Here is a 20,164-nt window from a genome sequence, read left to right on the forward strand (position 1 = left end):
CGTGCCACACTGTGGGCCATGTGCCACGTGTCTGTTCCATGTGCCACATGCTGTGTGCTACATGCTCTACCATGTGGCATGCAGTGTGGCATGCTCGGTGCACCTGTTCCACGTGCCGTGCATTGTCGTGTGCCTTGTCATGTTCCCTGTGCCACGTGCTATTTGTCATGCGCTCTGTGCCATTTGTCATGTGACGTGTTCCGGGTGCCATGTTCCTTGTGCCATATTCCATGTTCCATGTGCCATGGATCATGCTGTGCCACGTGCCGTGTGCCGGGCACTGTGCCACGCTGCTGCCACATGCTGTGTGCTGATGCTGCCAGCATGGTGCCAGCAGATGCTCCTGGCAAGGTGACATGCCCAGGGGCAGGGTGTGCCCAAGGCCACCACAGGGACTGAAACTGGAGCCTGGCACAGCCTCATGGCGTAGGGGCCACCTGAGAGCCGCCGTGCAGGTGCCAGTGAGCTGGGCTCCAGGATGCTGCCATTTCCCCGGGTGCAGGTACAGGTGCCAGGCTGGCCCCATGTGGGTGTCACTCTCCAGGATAGCTCTGCTGGCCCTTGGGCACTGCTGGCAGCACAAGGCACGGGCAGGGGCGCAGTACCTGCACCCCCATTCAGCCCCTATTTTTAGCTCCTGATTCATCTCCTTTAAGGCGGGATCCTGGGTGTTGCCGTGGAAACCCAAACCTGCCGCCTGGGAGGCTGCAGCACCGCCCGGTCCTGGTGCGGGCAGGAGCTGCCCTGGCACCCCAACCCATGGGGACAGCTGGGTACCCCAGGGTGGGTGCAGAGGGACCCCGCGGGGCTGGCAATGTCCAGAGACACCGCGCCGGGTTGTCCCCGCCGGCAGGAGGGGCTGCCAGAGGTGGCAGGGTTGACAAGGCTAGCAGAGGGGGCAGGAGTGGCAGGACACTGGTGCCACTGTCGCCACGCTGTGGCCCCGCCCCGGGCCGTGCTGCCCACCCGGTCATTGCCCCCGGCAGTCAGTAAGGTTCCCGGGGATGCGTCCCCGCCCCGATGAGTTGCTGATAACAGCAGCTCTTCCCGCTGCCGGCGCTGCTTCCCGCCTCACACCCGTGGGAATAGCTGCCTGCCTGGGAACAGCAATAAATATTTATTTCCGCAGGGCGGGATGGGCGGAAAGGGGGGTCACGGCCACACGTCCCTGGCCGGGGGGAGCAAGGCCACTGGGATGGCCACAGTGCCTGGCCGGAAAAGTTCCCCGCCCCCGGGGAGGTGGGACAGTGCCATGGCCCCTCACCAGAACCCCCAGCCCCGTGGGAACCCCTGGTGCCGGGGTGACACAGGGGCCGTTTTATGGGGTGCCTGAGGGGGTCCCTGCAGGGTCTCCATGTGGTGGCTCTCAGCAGGTGAGGGCTCAGCGTCCCCCCAAAGCCTGGCTCCTTCAGGCCATGGGCCATTGCGAGGGCAGCTCCGTGTCCCCCATCTCCTCCTGGTAGCGCCGGTTGAAGAGGGCATTTTGCTCGGGGGAGAAGTGGCTGCGCCAGTCCCCCACCACCCCTGCGGGACAGAGGGGACGGGGAGTCAGGGATGCTGCACCCGCCGTGCCCCAGCGCCCCCAGCCCCGCTCCCCTCACCTTTGCGCATGAAGCGGCCCTGGCTGTGGTCCATGATCTCGGCGGGGATCAGGGAGTAGTTGGCCATGGCGTTGTCCCGCATGGCGGAGAAGGTGCAGTGCTGCTCCAGGGCTGCCAGCGTGCCCGGTGCCAGCGGGCACCCCAGGAAGTTGCTGAGGCGCTGCGCCGTGCCACGCAGGTCCTGGGGCAGGAGCACGGTCAGCACTGGGCACCGGCGGGGACGGGGACAGGGACACAGCGGGGCTCACCTGGTGCAGCTCCTCGTAGGTGACGTAGAGGATGTCCAGGAGGTGCCGCTGGCCCAGCCAGCCCTTGACGTGGTCAAACCAGGAGCCGTAGTGCACTGGGGGGAGGCGGGGGGTGATGGGGGGCCCTGAGGCTGTGTCCCCCCACAGACTCCCCCAGTCCCTACCTGTGCCCTCGAGGAACTGCGTCAGGAAGGCATCGAAGGAGCTGGGGTCGGGCAGGAACTTGGCCAGGTGGTGGAAGTGGTAGAAGGAGACAGCGACGTCTTTGGGGTTCCTGGCCACGTAGATCACCTGGAGGGACACAGTGTCACCCCCACAGCGGGGGGATTCCCCTCCATCCCACTCAGAAAGCCCCCAGCATTTCCCTAGCTGTGGGAAGCCCCATGGGTGTGGGATGTCCCTGCAGGGACCCCCAGACCACTGGGGACCCCTCTCACCTTGGCCTTGCTGCGCTGCAGGGCGGGGGCCAGGACGTGGGCGGGCAGGTGGGTGGTGAGGAGCCGCGGGGTCTCGGTGTCCCGCAGAGCCTCCCGGCAGTAGATCTGCTCCAGCCAGGGCGCCCGCTCCCAGTTGGGAATGGTCTTGGCTGGGCGGGCATCGCCAAGGCTGAAGAGCAGTGTCAGGATCTCCTGCATCCAGGTGGTGCCTGCAGAGGTGGGTGTCAGGGCAGGGCCACGGGCCAGGCACCGTGGCGTGGCACATTCTGGCGCTGTACGGCACAGCACGGAATGGCACTGCACTGGTGCGGGTAGCACAGATTGGCACGGCTCATGTGTCCTGTCCCCTCCCGTCCCAACCCCTCCTGTACCAGCAGCTTGGGGTGGCAGTGCCGTGTGCCCCTCCCTGAGCCCCCAGGGACACCAGTCTAGGGCTGGGGACAGTACGGCAGCAGGACAGGGGCTCGGGGCAGGACCTCCTGGCCAGGGGTGCCCGTGCTGTGCCAAAGAGTGGCCGCGGGGACCAGGTCCGGGTGTCCCCAAGCCCGGCCATCTCCCAGCCCCCGGCAGCCCTGGAAGAGCTCCCCGCTCCAGCCCGGTGTCCCAGCCCCGTCCCGCCGCATCCCCTCGTTGTCCCCGTGTCCCCCCATCCCCTCACCCGATTTGGGGTAGGTGGCGATGAGCACATCGGTGGGGCGGAAGGTGAAGGCGGCGGCGAAGCCGAGGGACTCCTGGGTGTGGAGGTGGCCGGGCAGGGCGATGCCCGCAAAGGTCTCGGTCACCTCCATGCGCTCCATGGCCCGGCCGGGCGGGACGCGCCGGGAGCCGCTTAAATAGCGCCGAAAGAGGAAACGGCCCCGGCGGGCGGGGGGCCGGAACCCCCCGGCACATTCCTGCCGGGGAGCCGGGAATCCGCGCTGGGGCCATCGCCGGGAGAGCGCTGCTGGCAGGGGCTGCAGACACCCGGGATGGGATGGGAGGCCATGGGTGGGATGGGAGTCCCCCCTTCCCACACCCCCCGCCGCCGCCGGGTGAAACGTGGGGGCCGCTTCACCTCGGGAAGGGGGCCAGGAAACCCGAGGGATGGCAGCCCCACACCGTCCCCACCCCGAGCTCCCCACGACTGGCACCGGAGGAGGGGGTTCCCATCCTAGCACACCGCAGGATGAGGCGTCCAGTTGCACCGGCCATCTCCACGTGGCTCCATGCCATTCCCAGAAGCCCCACCAAGGCCCTTGCTGGGAAGGACGCCACAGCTGGAGCCAGCAGGGATGCGCAGCATCCGCAGGATAGCGGTGCCTCAGTTTCCCCTCGGGACGCTGCAGCGGGACCGGAGTGTGGGGGATCCAAGCACACATGGAGGACCAGCAGCAGCCCCACACCACGGCCGTGCCACCCCGGCTGCTTGCCCCCGGGCATGTGGCTGCTCCGGCGCCATGGCGGGGGGCGGCTCTGGGGTGGCTGGAGCCCATCCCAGCCCCGTCACCGCACGCAAGCCGGAAAAGTTAATTCACAGCAGTCGGAGGCAGGGACTGCCCCAGTGTCCCGGGGCCGGGGTGAGCGGGGCCAGGGGTGCTGGGGCTGCCGGGGATGCTGGGGGTGCCAGTGCTGGACTGGGGGTGCCGGTGGATGCCCGTGCCGGGGAGGCTGAGGCGCGGATGGGACTGGCACTTTCCCAACCGAAAAGAATCTGGGCTTCATTAGAGGATTGGGAGCGTCACCACGGCTCGGAGGAGAGGCCGTGGCACGGCACAGCCACCGGCGCTGGGCTGGGGGAGGCCGCGGAGCCCTGGCACTGCCAGGCGGGCACAGGGCACCCAGGGAGGGGTAACGCTGCGCTCCTGGTTATTCATTGACGGCGGGAGGGGACGGAGGAGTGCAGGGCAGCCATCCCAGTGCATGTGCTCTCACGGTGGTGGCAGGTCCCCCCTTGTCCCCAGCAGCACCCAGCAGAAGATGCCAGGCAGGAGCGTGTGGGTGCTGGTGCTGGCGCTGGCGCTGGCACTGCCCAGCATTGGACAGCAGCACCTGGAGGAGGCCGAGCGCATCATGACCACCACGCCGGTCATCGACGGGTGAGCAAAGGTCACCTGGGCCCGCAGCCTGCCCAGCTGCTCCTCTCTGTGGGAAAACCCCAGCTGGGAAACCCTGCGGGACAGCCCGGTGGGGGATTCCGGGGCCGGGCACCCCAGGGCTGTGCAGGAACAGGGAGCAACTTTCCCGGGGGATCCCCGTGCCATGCACCCCAGGGCTGTGTGGGGACGGGGGACAGCTTTCCTGGGGATCCCGTGGGACCCTCTGTGCAGCCAAGGGGATCCCCGGCGCCGCAGCGCAGCAGGAGTGGGCAGGGTACCAGGAAGCCGGGGTTAGGCTGCCCTGGGGGAAGTTCCTGCTCCGTCCTGAGTGATGTCCCTGGTCCTTTCTCGGGACCCTCAGGAGGCTCCGGTTCCCTGCAGCATTCCCTTGTGGGAACAGGGAGCAGGGCAGGGGGAGCAGGGGGATGTGGGACTGTGACCGGAGCAGGAAGCGGCACCCAGCCCAGAGCCTGCCACTTCCCCAGTGGCACTGCTGGGTGTGGGATGTCCCTGCGGTGACATCCCTGTCCAAGGGATGTTGGGCTGGCTCCCCTGGGTGTGAGGGCTGATGATGGGTTGGAAAGGGACACAGGGGAGGGTCCTCCGGAGGGTCCCACACGGCACTGTCCCCTGGGAGTGGCCTGTCTCCAGTTCCTGTCTGGAACTGCTTGGGTGGCTTTTGGCTGAGGGGACAGGTGGGTGGACAGATGGACCGAGGTGGGGTGGAGGATGGATGGATGGATGGATGGATGGAATGACAGCCAGATGAGGGCACACTGTGTGTGGCAAGCCAGGGGGGTGGTCGGCCTGAGGGCGAGTGGGCAGATGGTCAGGCCACTCCTCAGTGCCCACCCTGTCCCTGCCCAGGCACAACGACCTGCCCTGGCAGCTCCTCTGGAAGTTCAACAACCAGCTGAGGCTGCCAGCAGCCAACCTGACACTGCTGAACGACACCCACACCAACATCCCCAAACTGCGCCAGGGACACGTGGGCGGGCAGGTGGGAGCACCGGGGTGGGCATTGGGGTGGGCTCTGGGGAGGGCAGGGGCACCAGTGAGGATACCAGGGAGGGTGGGGGGCACTGGGGTGGGCAGGGAGGACAGCGGGGTGAGCACTGGGGCTCTTGGGACAGCACCAGGACGGGCAGAGACACTGGGGCGGGCAGCGGGGCGGGCAGTGCCCCTGCTGACGGGGTGCCCGCGGCAGTTCTGGTCGGTGTACGTGCCCTGCGAGACGCAGAACAAGGACGCGGTGAGGCGCACGCTGGAGCAGATGGACGTGGTGCAGCGCATGTGCGACATGTACCCCGAGACCTTCGCCTGCGTCACCGACACCAGCGGTGAGCGGGCGCGGGGACGAGGCGCCGCGGGGGTGCTGAGGGGCCTGCCCACCCCGGCTGATGCCCCCGCCCTCCCGCAGGCATCCGGGAGGCATTCCAGAGAGGGAAGGTGGCCAGCCTCATCGGGGTGGAGGGTGGCCACTCCATCGACAGCAGCCTGGGCGTCCTGCGCACCCTCTACCGCCTGGGTGCCCGCTACATGACCCTCACCCACAGCTGCAACACCCCCTGGTAGGACCCTCGGGGGGCACAGAGGGTGGCAGCGCTGGCACGGGGGGATGTGGTCAGAGGTGTGGCCGCTCTGATGCTCTCCCTGTTCTGCAGGGCTGACAACTGGCTGGTGGACACCAAGGATGAAAAACCTGTGCACCACGGCCTCTCACCCTTTGGGAAGGTGAGGAATAGCACCAGCAGTGGTGTCCAGGAGCAGTGGCATTGGAGGAATGTGGTACTGGCACCCGCTGGCCCCATGCTGAGTGCAGTCCTGTTCCTTCCATCCATCCATCCATCCATCCATCCATCCATCCATCCATCCATCCATCCATCCCTCTGTCCCACCAGCCAAAAGCCACCCAAGCAGCTCCAGACATCCCCATAGGGGACCCCTCCCATGCACCCGTCAGCCCCCCAGCCCCACCCCTGTCCCCTGTCCCTGTAGATGGTGGTGGAGGAGATGAACCGCCTGGGCATGATCGTGGACCTGGCCCACGTCTCAGTGGACACGATGAAGGTCGTGCTGAACATCTCCAAAGCCCCCGTCATCTTCAGCCACTCCTCTGCCTACAGCATCTGCCAGCACCGCCGCAACGTGCCCGACGACGTGCTGCACCTGGTGGTGAGTGTGGGCACGGGGCAGGGCAGGGGCAGCGGGGCGTTCTGAGGGGCTGGGGGCTCAGGGCTGTTCCCCCCAGGCCTCCACGGGCAGCTTGGTGATGGTCAACTTCTACAATGCCTACGTGACCTGCAGTGACAAGGCCAAGCTGTCCGATGTCGCAGGTGAGGGGGTGCCCAGGTGGGTGGGGGTGGCAGTGACCCCGCCCGTCCTGCTCACCCCGGTGTCACCCCCACAGACCACATGGACCATGTGAAGAAGGTGGCCGGTGCCCAGGCTGTCGGCTTCGGGGGGGACTACGACGGGGTCACAGGGTAAGGGGGGTGATGGTGCAGGATGGGATGGCGCAGCGTGTCCCCACCATGGGAACTTCCTGAGGGGTGAGGGCGTCCCCACCTGCACCTGCGTGGGCAGCCGGGGGTGCTGGGGGTGGCCCAGCTGTGAGCTGTGGGGTGGCACAGGGTCCCCACTGGCCTGGAGGACGTCTCCAAGTATCCCGCGCTGGTGGCCGAGCTGCTGGCGAGGGACTGGACGGAGGAGGAGGTGAAGGGAGCCCTGGCTGAGAACCTGCTCCGCGTCTTCAGCAGAGTGGAGGAGGTGAGTGGGGCATGGGAAGCACGGGGCACAGGGATGTACAGGGCAAGGGGACACAAGTGGCACGGGGAGCATCGGGAATGGAGACGTGAGGGACATGGGGACACGTGGCACAGGGACACTTGGGGCAGCAGACACAGGTGGAACATCAGGGCACGTGGCACTCAGGAATTTATGGGGACACAGGGAGGCAGGGGGACACATGGGGCACTGGGACGTGCGCGGGATGGTTTGGGGTGGCAGGGGCTCTGTGCAGACGGGCACTGCCCCTCACAGCGGGAGCCCACCCTGTCCCCACGCAGGTGAAGAGGAGCCTGCAGGGCACGGCTGCCCACGAGACCCCCATCGCCTTCGAGGAGCTGGAGGGGCCGTGCAGAACCAGCTACGGGTACCCCAACGGCGCCGGCACTGCCTGGCACCCGCCGGCAGCCCTGGCACTGGCGCTGGCACTGCTGCTCTCCGTGCTCGCCTAGCACCTGGCTGCCACCGCGGCCTTGGCACCGTGCCCGGGGCCGCCGGGCAGGGCACGATCCAGCGCTCCTTTCTGCCGGACCTGCTGGCAAAATAAAACCGTGGCTCGAGCAGTGCCGGCAGCGAGTGTCCGTGTGGGGCTCTGCGGGACCCGGCTCCTGGCTGGAGATGCTGGGCCACCCCGGCCTGTCACCGGCCACCCCGGCCTGTCACCGGCGGGGCAGAGCAGTGGGGTCCCGGCGCCCGCCCCGGCACACCGGGAAGCTGTAACCGCACCGGGAGTGACACATCCTGGCAACAGCTGGCCAGGGCGGCTGCGGAGCTGCCTCCGCAGGATGCTTCCACTAATCATTAGCTAATTAATTGGCTACTTAATTATCTCCTTAGCAATTTCCTCTCGCATTCAGGAACAGCCTGTCGTCGGAGCGGAGGCGGGAGAACAGGCAGGAGAAGGAGAGCCATCTTCCTGTGGCATTCGGGATTTGGCTGAGGCACAGCACCCGTCTGCCAGCCGGGCACAGGGCAGGGAGCAGGGCCAGGGAAGGGATGGGAGCAGGGAAGGGATGGGAGCAGGGAAGGGAAGGCTGCACCCTCACCCCGTCCCTGGCAGCGAGGCGCGGTGCCACCTCGGCGCGGTGACAAGCCCGGGGTCTCCCCTCGGGGGGCTCAGCGTGTCCCCACGAGGGCTGGGGAACGGGGCAGGGAGCTGGGCTGGCCCAACCCTAGTGGGGAAGGGAGCTGGGCTCCAGCTGCTCCGAGCTCCTGCTCACTCTGGCCCCCACGTTCGGCCACGTGAAAGGGACAGGTCCCTGCAGTGGGGGAAAGGGGTTGTCCTCACCCTCCAGAATCCCCAGAGTGGGTACCCCGAGCCACTTCCCAGCTCCTGGATGGGCAGAGGCTCTGGGAACAAGAGCAGTCCCTTCCTTCTCCTCAGCTCCAGGGCAGCCCCTGGCACCTGGTCCTGTTGCAGGGCAAGGGACAGGATGAGACGAGGGGGACCACAGACCCCGTCTGCATCCACACCCCCAACCCACACTGGGGTGTTCAGAGATTGTTTATTTAAACCCACAGAAGGGCATGGACACGGTTTGGGCAAAAAGAAGGCAAATAAGACACGCTTAAAAAAAAAAAACCACCAAAGAAACCACAGAGAGAGACAGCCCGGGGAGAGGGACGGGGGCAGGTCTGGAGCCCCCAGTGCTGCGGGGACACCCTGCAGGGAGCCAGGAGCCAGGCTCAAATCTCCAGGCTCCCCCAGCTTCCCGCCCGGCCCATCAGGAGGTGGGACAAGATCCAATGCTCTGCTGTAGCCCAAAGCCGCCTCCTCCTCCTCCTCGGTGGCGAGGAAGGCTCTGTGTCACCAGCCACACGCTCCAAGGCCACTGAACTCAGGAAAAACAATCAACACAGCGGGAAGTGTTCGTGCCGGGACGTGGCCCCCATGACATCCCCCAGAGGTGACAGTTCCTCCTGGGAGACCCGAAGGAAACAGCGCTTCCTTCCTGGAGAGCTTCCAGCAATCCAGCAGCTCCGCGGTGCCGCGGGAGGGGCACAAACAGCTCCAGCCCCAGGGGAAGGTGACAAGGGACAGGGGGAGGGGACACGGAGAGCAGCTCCTGCCCCCGGCCCGGTGCCAGCAGCGAGGGGACAGAGGATATCCAGGGACGAGGCACAGGGATCGAGGCAGAGCTGCTCCCGGGATGGTTCTGCATTCCCTGTCACACCCACCCAGCAGGGGGACATTTGGGGACGTGTCTGCAGCCACCACAGCTGCTGCAATCCGCTCCCGGTGCTGGACATGGGTCCTCACTGGTCCAAACTGGCAGTCAGGGCCGGGATAACCATTTCCAGCTGGCAGTGCCTGGGGAATCTGTGGATTGACACGCACAGGGCTGGGCAGGGGAGGGTGTTCCAAAGGGCACTTCGTGGTACGGGGCTGGGGGTGTCGGCCCGGCGGGACACGGAGCAGCAAAGGGCACAGGGACAGTGACAGTGAGGGAGGGGACACCCCGCTGTCACCGCCCCTTCCTGCAAGGCACCGACCTCCCCAGCTCCACAGCCGGGCACCGGGCCCGTCCCGGAGATGGGGACCCCTGCGGGTTCTCCCGCTCCTCCCAACCAGCTCCTGAGGAACTCAGCCCACAGCTCAGCTCTGGGCAGGGACAGGGAACAACAGAGGAGCTGGGGAGCAGCACCCCGAGACCAGGGAAATCCCCTCAGTGTTCCGTCAGCAGCGGGATGTGGGGCTCTGCCAGGCGCCACCGGCAGCACCCCCAGACGAAGCCCCCCCACGGTCCAGCACAGCATTCCCACATTCCCACCGGGATCGCCGCCCGCTCAGGGAAGGCCTGTCACCCCCCGAGAAGAGTCCCGAGGCGGGGGGGCTGCAGGAGGGGGTCCCGCTCCAGCAGCGCCATCCACAGGCCCAGGGAGAGCTCAGTTCCGCAGGGCAGCCAGCCTGGAGGGAGAGCAGCAGAGGGGAGCCAGGTCAGGGCAGCAGAACAGCCCCGGCTCGGGAGCAGCTGCAGCCAGCCTGTCCAGGGAACCCCTCTGGGCCCCCCAGGCAGGGCCAACTCTTCCCCTTCAGGCCAGTGAGGGATCCTGGGAAGCACTGGGAGTGCCCAGGAACTGGGAGAGAACCAACCTCCGGGACAGCTGGTCCTCCTGGGAGCGCACGGAGCTCTCCCCCACGGCTGAGGCCCCCTCGGGCAGCTGGCTCAGCTGGTCCATGATCTCCAGCCCGTTCTCCTCGGCGATCTGGACGATCAGGCTGTCCACCTGCTCCTGCGGCGTGCTCAGCGTGGTGGCCGAGCTCATGGAGTCCTCCATGACCTGGGACAGACACAGCCCTGTCCCCCTGGCCGGCCTGGAGAGCCGGCAGGGATCCCCTGCCATCCCACCCACCCACCCTCTCCTGGCTGCCCAGCACTCACCGACGTGTGAACATCCAAATTCTGCACTTGCTGCTCGAATTTATCCATCACTGCCGACACCTTCTGCAGGTCCATGGAGCTCAGGGCCTTGTCCAGAGCCTTGGTCACCTGAGCCATGTTTTTCGTCACCTGCAAGAGGAGATTCCTTCAGGAATGCTCCGAGGGTTGCGGAGAAATCCAAGCAGTGTCCTGGCGCCATCCCAGGTGGGATGAACCTGTCTGGGGGGGTCTGAGACCACCCCTGGTGGGGTCATTACGGGGAGCTGGGGGCGGCTGGAGGCAGCGAGAGGAGAAGCTCCACGTGGGGACGGAGCTCCCAAAGCCCTGCTGGAGGCGCTTACCCCCTTCATGGTGACGGCTGTCTGCACCTTGGAGGCCACGGCGTCCACGCGCGAGGCCATGCGCAGCCAGTTGAGGCCCTCGTTCTTCTTGCGGATGGCGTTCTCGGCATAGACCCGGGCACACTCCACGTTCTTCTGCTGCAGCGCCTGGCGTTGGGGAAGATGAGGTTGGGAAGCCTTATGACCATGACTGCCCGGCAAAAGGTTTGGAAAACGCAGAAACCACAGGGGAGATTGCAGTGAGAACAAGCTCTGCGATACCAAACCCTAGCTGCTGAACAGCTAGAAAACAGCGGAGTAGACAGTGGAAGGCATCCCCCCTTTTGACCTACAGACAGATCCAGGGGTCAAATGGAATGTTCTGTCTCATCCCTCAAAAATGTATAGCTTATCCCATACCTGTAACCCTTCCCTGAAGCACCTGGTACCTGTAATCCCACTGGCCCAAGTCTTGTTCTGTGCCCACTCTGAAGCCCCCTTGATAAGGTGTGCCCGGGGGACTGGAAGCCCTCTTGGCAGCCCCACGGTCTGTCTCTCTCTCCCCCATCTCTCCCTGTCCCCTCTCCTTGGGGCCTGCCCCGAGCTGTGGCTGGCAGCTCCAAGCTGGGCCCCACACCCACGCCCTCTGCAATAAAGTGGATCTCCTAAGAGCTGACTGCAGAGCTCTCTGGTCTCCAACCGTCCATCCATCATCCATCCGTCCATCCATCCATCCGTCCATCTGTCCATCCATCCGTCCATCATCCATCCGTCCATCCATCATCCATCCATCCATCATCCATCCGTCCATCATCCATCCATCCATCCGTCCATCATCCATCCGTCCATCCATCATCCATCCATCCATCATCCATCCGTCCATCATCCATCCATCCATCCGTCCATCATCCATCCGTCCATCCATCCATCATCCATCCATCCGTCCATCTGTCCATCCATCCGTCCATCATCCATCCGTCCATCCATCATCCATCTGTCCATCCATCCATCTGTCCATCATCCATCCATCCGTCCATCCATCATCCATCCATCCATCCATCTATCCGTCCATTCATCCATCCATCATCCATCCATCCATCCATCATCCATCCATCCATCCGTCCATCCATCCATCCATCCGTCCATCCATCATCCATCCGTCCATCCATCATCCATCCATCCATCATCCATCCATCCATCATCCATCCGTCCATCCATCCATCCATCCATCCGTCCATTCATCCATCATCCATTCATCCGTCCATCCATCATGCATCCGTCCATCCATCCATCCATCTGTCCGTCCATCCGTCCATCATCCATCATCCATCCGTCCATCCATCCATCATCCATCCATCCATCCGTCTATCCGTCCATTCATCCATCCATCATCCATCCATCCGTCTATCCGTCCATTCATCCATCCATCATCCATCCATCCGTCTATCCGTCCATTCATCCATCCATCCGTCCATCCGTCCATCCATCCATCCGTCCATCTGTCCATCCATCCATCCATCATCCATCCGTCCATCCATCATCCATCCATCCATCCGTCCATCTGTCCATCCATCCATCATCCATCCATCCGTCCATCCATGCATCATCCATCCATCATCCATCCATCATCCATCCATCATCCATCCATCCATCATCCATCCATCATCCATCCCTCCATCCATCCATCATCCATCCGTCCATCTGTCCATGACACCGGCGCTCCCCACAGCCTGGCACGGCGAGAGCCGCGCTCACGGAGCCCCCGGGCTCCCGGCGGGATGGGGACACAGCTGGGAAGTGCCCCAGAGCACAGTCAAGCCCCGGTGGGGCTGGGCGAGCGGGGCCCGGCCCTGCCCTGCTGCCCCTCGGCGGCAGGAGGGAACCCCAGCCGCCCCCGGTGCCGCCCCCGGTGCCGAGCCCCACGCACCTTTTTGACTTTGGCCTGCTCGGCCTTGGAGTCCTTCTCGGCTTTCTTGGAGAGCTTCTCCAGCTGCTTGGCTGTGAACTGCGGGACAGAGCGGATGCGCAGGGGCAGCAGCAGCGACGGGCCCGCTCTGCTCTGGGCTGGGAGGGACCCCCGAGCCCACCCAGCCCCACCCCTGCCGAGGCAGGGACCCCTTCCACCGTCCCAGGCGCGCCGAGCCCGGTCCAGCCCGGCCCTGGGCACCGCCAGGCATGCAGGGGCAGCCCCGGCTGCTCGGGCACCTGTGCCGGGGCTGCCCGCCCTCCCGGCCGGGAACTGCCCCTCGTCCCACCTCAGCCCCGGCACCGCGGAGCCGTTCCCCGCGGTGCCACCGTGCCAGGGCCCGCCTGTCCCAGCCCCGCCACCTCCCAGCGCGGCCACGGCTGCCCGACCCTCTGCCCGCGGCACCGCCGGTCACCGCTCAGGCCGGGGCCTCCTCCTGTCACGGTCCCGCCGCAGGAGCGGCCCCGATGAGGCCGAGCCAGCGGGCGGAACCGGGACCGCGACTCTCCCGGGACCGGCGATACGGGACGGAAAGGAGGCGGAAGGGCTTCCGCTGCTCTCACCTTCAGCTGGAAGAGCGTGTCTGGAAAGGAAGGAGAGCACAGTCTCAGCCTCGGGACCGGTACCGGGTTCGGGTGACCGAGGACCCCGCCCACACGTCTCGGCCACCAGTCCTGGCTCCGACCCTCACCCCCAGCCTCATCCCTCCCGTCCCGCTCCAGCCCCACCGGGAAGCGCCGGTACCGCCCAACCCCTCGGTACCGTCCATCCTGCCCGCCGCCGCTTCCGGGTTCCGCCGCCGCTTCCGGGTCCCGCCGCCGCCGCTTCCGGGTGCGCGCGCTGAGTCTCGCGAGAACGACGGCGCGGCCGGTGCGGGGGGGGGGGGGGGGGAGGTCACGTGGGCAGCGGGAAAGCCTGGGGAGTCGGACGCGAAGGGGCGGGGCCAGAAATCCGAGACGGGGCGGGGCTGAGGGCGGGGCCGCAGGGGGGCGGGGCCAAATGGGGGCGGGGCCATCCCGGTCCAGGGTCGCTATTGGTCGCTCTCTAGCAACGGTTTCCAGCGGCTTAATGCATGTGGGCGGGGCCTGCGGGTGGGCGGAGCCGGAGACAGGGCAATACCGCGCGTGCGCAGGGGGAACCCGCCATCGCGGCCATGGCAGCGGCCGAGGCGGGAGCGACCCCAGCGGCACCGGCACCGGGACCGGCACCGGCCGAGCCAGAGCTGGAGCCCCTGCGGCTGCGGCGACTGCGGGGCGACGGCTTCTTCGAGGTTCCGGCAGCCGATCGGGTGAGTGCAGCGGTGCCCGGGGTGTGAGAGGGCTCGGGGCCGGCGGGGGGTCCCCGGTGAGGAGCCCTCGAGGCGGCTCCGCCTCAGCGAGGCTCTTTGCTTTCAGCTGGGGCGGTGCCGCAGCGTGAAGGAGTTTGAGAAGCTGAATCGGATCGGAGAGGGCACGTACGGCATCGTGTGTGAGTGCGGGCAGCGCCTCCCGGGCGGGGGCGGCTCCCGGGGCGCTGCGGCCCCGCGGGACCGGGAAGGGACCTGAGTTAATTCCGCTGTCCTCCCTGCCATGGGTAGGGATGGCACTTCCACTAGATCACGCTGCTCCGTCCAGCCTCGCCTTGGGCCCTTCCAGGGCTCCAGGGGCAGCCCAGCTTCTCTGGGTACCCTGTGCCAGGGCCTGCCCACCCTCCCAGGGAGGCATTCCTTAGGGATAGCCCATCCATCCCTGCCCGCTGGCAGTGGGAAGCCATTGCCCCGTGCAGAATCCCAGCACGGTTTGGGTCGGGAGGTGCCTGAAGCTCACCCAGTTCCCCGCTGCGGCTGAGCCGGGGGGCTGAGGTGAGGTGGGGACAAAGCCAGGTGTGTGTCCTGGGGCTAACGTGACCTGTGCTGTCCCCAGACCGTGCCCGGGACACGCTGACCAACGAGACTGTGGCGCTGAAGAAGGTGCGGATGGACAATGAGAAAGATGGTAATGGAGGAGCGGGGGGAACAGGGGCTGCTCTGTCCTGCTCTGTCCTGTCCAGGCCGTTCCTGCAGCACGGCCGTTCCTCTCTCCCCCAGGAATGCCCATCAGCAGCCTGCGGGAGATCACCCTGCTCCTGCAGCTCCAGCACCCCAACATTGTGGAGCTGAAGGACGTGGTTGTGGGAAACCACCTGGAGAGGTGAGAGTCCCCCGTCTGTCCTCCCTCTGCCTTCCAAACCTTCCTTGCAGGCCTGAGCCGCCTCAGCAGACAAGGCTGTCCTGGGGGAGGCTCTGACCTTACCTTGTTTCCAACAGCATTTTCCTGGTGATGGGATACTGCGAGCAGGACCTGGCCAGTCTCCTGGAGAACATGCAAACGCCCTTCTCGGAGGCTCAGGTACAGGGTGGGGCAGGATTTGGGTCCAGCACTTCGTAGAGGGTGCTGCCATTCCTGCCAAAACATGTGGGCACTGTGAAGGGCTCCCTAGACCTTGAGCTGGGGATTCCAGGAATTCCTGATAGAGCTGTGCTTTGCTTACTCTCAGTGAAGCCTTCAGGGACTTTCTAGGCTCGGTTTGGGGCTGGAACAAACTGTCGGGGAAACAGAGCTGGGAGAAAAGGCCCACCCAGAACCCCCTGGGAGAACATAGGGATGGAGGCACTGCAGAACACGCCAGCGGGTTTGGGCTGCGTGGGTTTGTCCAGTCGGTGCTGCTCCCACAGAGGTGACAGCTCCTGTCCTCTGTCCCCAGGTGAAGTGCATCATCCTGCAGGTGCTCAAGGGCCTGCAGTACCTCCATGAGAACTACATCATCCACAGGTGGGAGTGGCAGGATGGTGCTGGGGGGACAAAGGGGTGTCTGGGGACACCTCCCATGTCTTGGGAGCAAGTGGCACCATCAGGAGCAGCTCTGGGTGGGGCCCATCAGTGTGGGAGCACGGTGAGGGCAGGGAGGCCGTGGAATGATGGGATTGGATTTCCCGTGTGGTGTCTGAGCTCCAGCTGCTCTGTTCCCCACAGGGACCTGAAGGTCTCCAACCTGCTGATGACCGACAAGGGCTGTGTGAAGATAGGTGAGTCCCAGCACCCGCACCTGGCTGTGGCTGCTCTGGCCCGTGGCCGCAGCTCAGCCAGGCTCCCTCCTGCCTGTCACTCTCTGTTGCAGCTGATTTTGGCCTGGCACGCACCTACGGGATGCCCCCTAAGCCCATGACCCCCAAAGTGGTGACTCTGTGGTGAGTGGCCGGAGCCAGGGCGCGTCCCCCCCGCGGGACGGGCTCGTGCCAGCTCTGACACCGCGTGTCCCCCGCGCAGGTACCGCGCGCCGGAGCTGCTGCTGGGGATGACAACCCAGACCACCAGCATTGACATGTGGTAATGGGGGGGGGCTGAGGCTGCCTGGAGGGGGCCGGGGGGCTGCAAACTGCAGGGGGATCACTGGAGAGGCTCTGTGCTCCGCAGGGCTGCCGGCTGCATCCTGGCCGAGCTGCTGGCACACAAACCGCTGCTGCCAGGCACCTCGGAGATCCACCAGGTCGACCTCATCGTGCAGCTCCTGGGGACACCCAACGAGAACATCTGGCCGGTGAGAGCTCCCTGCCCATTTTCCCACTGTCCTTTCTCCCTGGCTGCTCCCCTGCCTCCTCCTCACACTCGCTTTCCCCCAGGGGTTCTCCAAGCTGCCGCTGGCCACCCAGTACACCCTGCGCAAACAGCCCTACAACAACCTGAAGCACAGGTTTCCCTGGCTCTCGGAGGCCGGGCTGCGACTGCTCAACTTCCTCTTCATGTATGACCCCAAGAAAAGGTAAGAGCCAGGCAGGATGTGGGGTGGGTAGGGCAGAGAACCTGCCCAATGCTGTCCCCCAGGCTGGGGTGGTCCCTGCCACTTGCCCTTGTCCCCGCAGGGCCACGGCCAAGGACTGCCTGGAGAGTTCCTACTTCAAGGAGAAGCCCTTGCGTAAGTACGGCCCGTCCTGGGGCAGGGCAGGACTGGGAGGCTTTAGAGCCTGCTCACCCCTCTCTGTGCCCCACAGCCTGTGAGCCGGAGCTGATGCCCACCTTCCCACATCACCGGAACAAGCGGGCGGCCAGCACGGCGATGGAGAGCCAGGCCAAGCGCAGCAAGCCCTGAGCTGGCCCCTGGGCACAGGCGTGATGCGTCCTGGCTGAGGTGGATTCCCTCAGCCCAACAGTCCCAGCGCCACGGGGACGGCTCCAGCCTGCAGCTGGGCGAGCGTGGCCCCAGAGCCAGGAGAGAGGAGAGATGGGGCCCAGGGACGCCCAGGCTTGGCAGGGTCCATCCTGTCCCAGGCGGGTCCAGGTTTGTGCTGTCTGTGGGGAGGAACCCCAACTCTGCCATCAATAAAAGCATCTGGCAGTGGCAACATGGTGTGGAGTGACTTCATTCTTTGGTGCCAGCAGCAGCGGCAGAAGCTATGGCTCTGCTCTCCTTCCTCTGTGTCACCCTGGGGACAAGGATACCGCCATGCCACCCCAGGTTCTGCCCCGCTTTAGGTGGATCCTGGTCCTCACCCTCAGGGAGACGGGAGCTGCTCCTGCAGGGTGCTGTGCTGTCGGTATCACGGCATCTTGGTCCCCCTCCCCACGACAGAACAGCCGCTGCTGAGGCAGCCACTTTACTGATGCACTGAATAATTTACAGCAGCAGTGCCCGCGCTGGAGCAGGGCCTGGGCACCGCCGTCTCGGGGGCTGCCGAGTCCGGGTCCTTGTGCCGAGCGGCGGCCGTGCCCACCCTTCCCCAGGGCCGGCAGCAGCAGCCGTGTCAGGAGCGGGGTGCAGAGCCCTTGGCCAGCAGCATGTCCAGCTCCGTGCGCTGCAGCCAGAGGCGCTGCTGCCGCTCCCCGCGCAGCTCCTGGCCGCGGTGCCGGCTGCGGCAGGCGAGCCCCACGGCGCAGCCGCCGCCGTGCAGCTGCCGGCAGGTGCTGCAGCAGTACGAAGGCAGCATGCCCCGGTGCAGGCACGAGTGCAGCTGGTAGCAGGGCAGCTCTGGCGTGGCCTGGGGAGAAAGCCGGGGCTCCCCCAGCACCTGGAGACTGCTGCCGGTCCCCACCAGCTCCCGCTCCTGGAAGGGGTGAGAGGAGGTGTCCGGATCAGCGCTGCCCGCAGGCTCTGGCCCGAGCGTGCTGTCGCAGCGTCCCCAGCCCCTCGTGGGCACATCCTGAGGGTCCCTCCACAGCGCCGGGGGGGCTGTGTCCTTGCTCCCCGTGTCCTCAGGGCTGTCTGGCCTCTCCCAGTAGAGATCCACGTCGTCACCGCAGTCAGCAGCCGCCCCGCGCTGCGTCCCCAGGTCCTGCAGCATCTCCTGGCACCCCTTGGCACCCCCGGCCCGACGCCGCGCCTCCAGCAGCTCGTCGGCGCGGGGCCGCCGCAGCCGCGGCGCCAGCTCTGCCAGGATCTCGCACTCCAGGCGGCAGGCCAGGAAGCCGACAGCGGCGGCGATCAGTGCGGGCCCCGGGGGCAGCCGGCCCACGGCCAGGCGGTGCCGGTCCCGCCGCTCGTAGCCCAGTCGGCCCAAACTCCGCACCAGGTCGGCTTCGGGGAGCGCTGGGCGCAGCAGGTGCACGTAGGCGCCGGAGAAGGTCTGCAAGGAGAGCGGGGAGCGTGGCTGGAGGTGTCTGGGTACCCCCACAACACCCCTCACCACCTCACAGGGCCTCACCGGGATGGTGCCGAACTCCCGGCGCCACGGGAAGAGGTAGAGGTTGACGGCAGCCAGCTCCAGCAGGCGGAAGGCGCTGGCCAGGCCCCGCAGCGCCAGCCCGGGGTCGGGGTGGTCGCGCAGCCCCCGGGCCAGCAGTGCCAGGGCGTCCTCCTGCAGGGCCTCCAGCAGCGCCGGCTCCTGCTGCAGCCGCTGCCGCAGCCGCTCCGCCACGCCGGGGCCGGGGCGGGTCCCGGCGGGGCCGACCTCCCGCTCCAGTGAGCGGCGGTACTCCCGGTGGAATTCCTGCCGGAATTCCTGCCCGAAGTCCTGCCGGTGCTCCTGCCGCAGCGCCGAGCCCGCACACATCCTGCGGGTACAGCAGCATGAGAGCCCACCCCGGGACCCGCCGGAGCCGCAGCCCCGGCACCGCCCTCCCGAACCTGCGAGGATCCCCCGCCAAAGCCTCAGCTCCGGAACTCCGCTCCCCCGCGGCCTCCCCGGCACCTCCCTGGTACCAGTCCTCCCGGTGTCACTCCCCGGCCCTGGTTCCCCCCGTTTCCCCCCGCCGAGGCCTCCCGGTGTTCCCACCCGGCCCCGGTTCCGCCCCGGTCCCGGTTCCCTTCCCCCCCCCAGCACCTGCCGGTCCCGGCCGCTCGCGCTCCCTTCCCGCTCCCCTTCCGCGCGCACCGGGCCGGAACGCACGTGCCGCCCGCAGCCCCGCCCCCGGGGCGGGACCGAGCCCCCGCGCCACAGCGCCCCCCGCCGGGCGGGAGGACCCGCGGCAGCACCTGCCCGGGGCGGGGGGCCCCGCGCCGCCCCCTCCTCACTGCAGGGACTCCACGTAGGACAGGGCGCTCTGCAGGGACGTCAGGCAGTACCCCTCCTCCCCGATCAGGTACCTGTGCCCACACCCATCGCACCGTCACCACCGGGACACCGCACCATCACGGCCGGCACGACCGGGACACCGTCACATCCGCCGCCCCTCAGCCCTGTCCCGGGAGGGTGCCGGTGTCCCGAGCCCCGGGCCGCCTGCATGGCCCAGCACCCTGGCACGTACCCCTCATGGATGAACTCCTCCAGGGCGGCACACTCGGAGAGCAGCTGGGGCAGCCCCGTCTGCAGCACCACGTAGGACAGGATGGGCAGCAGGTCGTCTGCCCCGCTGTGACAACAGGGGCCATCAGATCAGCCACGGTGGCCACAGGGCCTGGCACCCCAACGCCGCACCGGCCACAGGAGCCGCCGGCCCCGCAGCTGCCCCACGTTGCCCATCGTGCTCCGTCGTTCCTGCACTCACATGGCGGCCGCGGCGAGGCTCCGGGCGTCCCGGGTGCCGCAGTACTCCTCGGCACACTCGCAGATGCCGCGCAGGGCCCGCACTGCGGCACAGGGCGGGCGTCAGGGTCACCGCCACCCTGGGCCCCCGCCCCGCGTCCCCAGCGCCGCTCACCGATGCACTCCAGCTTCCTGCGGGGACAGGTCTCCAGCGGGATGAGGCGCAGGTCCTGCACGGCCGAGGCGTACGCGGGCCGGCCGGGGCCGGGTGGGAAGAGGCGCGAGGCCAGCCCCATGTCGGCGGGGCCGGCGTGCCGGTGCCGCTCCATGCTGCGCGCCAGGGTCGCCTCGCGGGGCTGCTGCACGGTCCTGCGGGCACCGAGGTGACGGCGGGTGCCAGGAAGGGGTCAGTGGTACCCTCCAAGGCGGGTCAT

General features: G+C 66.8%; 6 protein-coding genes across 10 annotated transcripts in view; 2 read left to right on the forward strand and 4 right to left on the reverse strand.

Moving 5' to 3' along the window:
* VPS9D1 (VPS9 domain containing 1) overlaps window positions 1–20,164 on the reverse strand; it is a 74,569-nt gene that overhangs the window by 50,743 nt on the left and 3,662 nt on the right. Inside the window, exons 12-15 of the mRNA XM_068203208.1 lie at window positions 19,906–20,099; window positions 19,753–19,834; window positions 19,513–19,617; window positions 19,259–19,351 (exon numbers count right to left, since the gene is read on the reverse strand). Coding sequence (XP_068059309.1) covers window positions 19,276–19,351; window positions 19,513–19,617; window positions 19,753–19,834; window positions 19,906–20,099 — 457 coding nt within the window. The 3' untranslated portion in view covers window positions 19,259–19,275. The remainder of the gene's footprint in view (window positions 1–19,258; window positions 19,352–19,512; window positions 19,618–19,752; window positions 19,835–19,905; window positions 20,100–20,164) is intronic.
* Window positions 1,103–3,113, reverse strand: LOC137481472 (sulfotransferase 2B1-like). Its single transcript, XM_068203233.1, has 6 exons — window positions 2,945–3,113; window positions 2,287–2,495; window positions 2,014–2,140; window positions 1,850–1,944; window positions 1,602–1,782; window positions 1,103–1,524 (listed from the first exon to the last, which is right to left on the reverse strand). The coding sequence occupies exons 1-6, from the start codon at window positions 3,081–3,083 to the stop codon at window positions 1,409–1,411; spliced, it is 867 nt and encodes a 288-aa protein (XP_068059334.1). The 5' UTR covers window positions 3,084–3,113; the 3' UTR covers window positions 1,103–1,408.
* Window positions 3,483–7,756, forward strand: DPEP1 (dipeptidase 1). 3 transcript variants are annotated; one of them, XM_068203227.1, is made up of 11 exons: window positions 3,483–3,842; window positions 4,209–4,361; window positions 5,229–5,361; window positions 5,569–5,701; window positions 5,782–5,932; window positions 6,026–6,095; window positions 6,360–6,536; window positions 6,613–6,697; window positions 6,772–6,847; window positions 6,995–7,130; window positions 7,430–7,756. In XM_068203227.1, the coding sequence occupies exons 2-11, from the start codon at window positions 4,243–4,245 to the stop codon at window positions 7,598–7,600; spliced, it is 1,251 nt and encodes a 416-aa protein (XP_068059328.1). In that variant the 5' UTR covers window positions 3,483–3,842; window positions 4,209–4,242; the 3' UTR covers window positions 7,601–7,756. The 3 variants fall into 3 exon arrangements, with proteins under 3 accessions (XP_068059328.1, XP_068059327.1, XP_068059325.1); XM_068203226.1 differs by having other exon boundaries at window positions 4,227–4,361; XM_068203224.1 differs by lacking the exon at window positions 3,483–3,842 and having other exon boundaries at window positions 3,944–4,361.
* On the reverse strand, window positions 8,607–13,696 carry CHMP1A (charged multivesicular body protein 1A). The gene is made up of 7 exons (XM_068203239.1): window positions 13,580–13,696; window positions 13,381–13,400; window positions 12,779–12,856; window positions 10,873–11,019; window positions 10,532–10,660; window positions 10,243–10,430; window positions 8,607–10,056 (listed from the first exon to the last, which is right to left on the reverse strand). Exons 1-7 carry the CDS (start codon window positions 13,584–13,586, stop codon window positions 10,035–10,037), a joined length of 591 nt encoding a protein of 196 aa, XP_068059340.1. The 5' UTR covers window positions 13,587–13,696; the 3' UTR covers window positions 8,607–10,034.
* CDK10 (cyclin dependent kinase 10) lies at window positions 13,941–17,174 on the forward strand. 2 transcript variants are annotated; one of them, XM_068203231.1, is made up of 13 exons: window positions 13,941–14,105; window positions 14,212–14,284; window positions 14,719–14,790; window positions 14,883–14,985; window positions 15,102–15,183; window positions 15,539–15,606; window positions 15,808–15,860; window positions 15,953–16,022; window positions 16,102–16,161; window positions 16,249–16,372; window positions 16,455–16,594; window positions 16,695–16,747; window positions 16,824–17,174. In XM_068203231.1, exons 1-13 carry the CDS (start codon window positions 13,971–13,973, stop codon window positions 16,919–16,921), a joined length of 1,131 nt encoding a protein of 376 aa, XP_068059332.1. In that variant the 5' UTR covers window positions 13,941–13,970; the 3' UTR covers window positions 16,922–17,174. The 2 variants fall into 2 exon arrangements, with proteins under 2 accessions (XP_068059332.1, XP_068059333.1); XM_068203232.1 differs by lacking the exon at window positions 14,212–14,284 and having other exon boundaries at window positions 13,972–14,105.
* SPATA2L (spermatogenesis associated 2 like) lies at window positions 17,493–19,181 on the reverse strand. Of its 2 annotated transcripts, XM_068203230.1 has the most exons (4): window positions 19,089–19,181; window positions 18,471–18,819; window positions 17,838–18,392; window positions 17,493–17,807 (listed from the first exon to the last, which is right to left on the reverse strand). In XM_068203230.1, the coding sequence occupies exons 2-4, from the start codon at window positions 18,816–18,818 to the stop codon at window positions 17,574–17,576; spliced, it is 1,137 nt and encodes a 378-aa protein (XP_068059331.1). In that variant the 5' UTR covers window position 18,819; window positions 19,089–19,181; the 3' UTR covers window positions 17,493–17,573. The 2 variants fall into 2 exon arrangements, with proteins under 2 accessions (XP_068059331.1, XP_068059330.1); XM_068203229.1 differs by having other exon boundaries at window positions 17,494–18,392.

This window comes from Anomalospiza imberbis, chromosome 12, assembly GCF_031753505.1.
Source record: "Anomalospiza imberbis isolate Cuckoo-Finch-1a 21T00152 chromosome 12, ASM3175350v1, whole genome shotgun sequence".
Classification (NCBI taxonomy): domain Eukaryota; kingdom Metazoa; phylum Chordata; class Aves; order Passeriformes; family Viduidae; genus Anomalospiza; species Anomalospiza imberbis.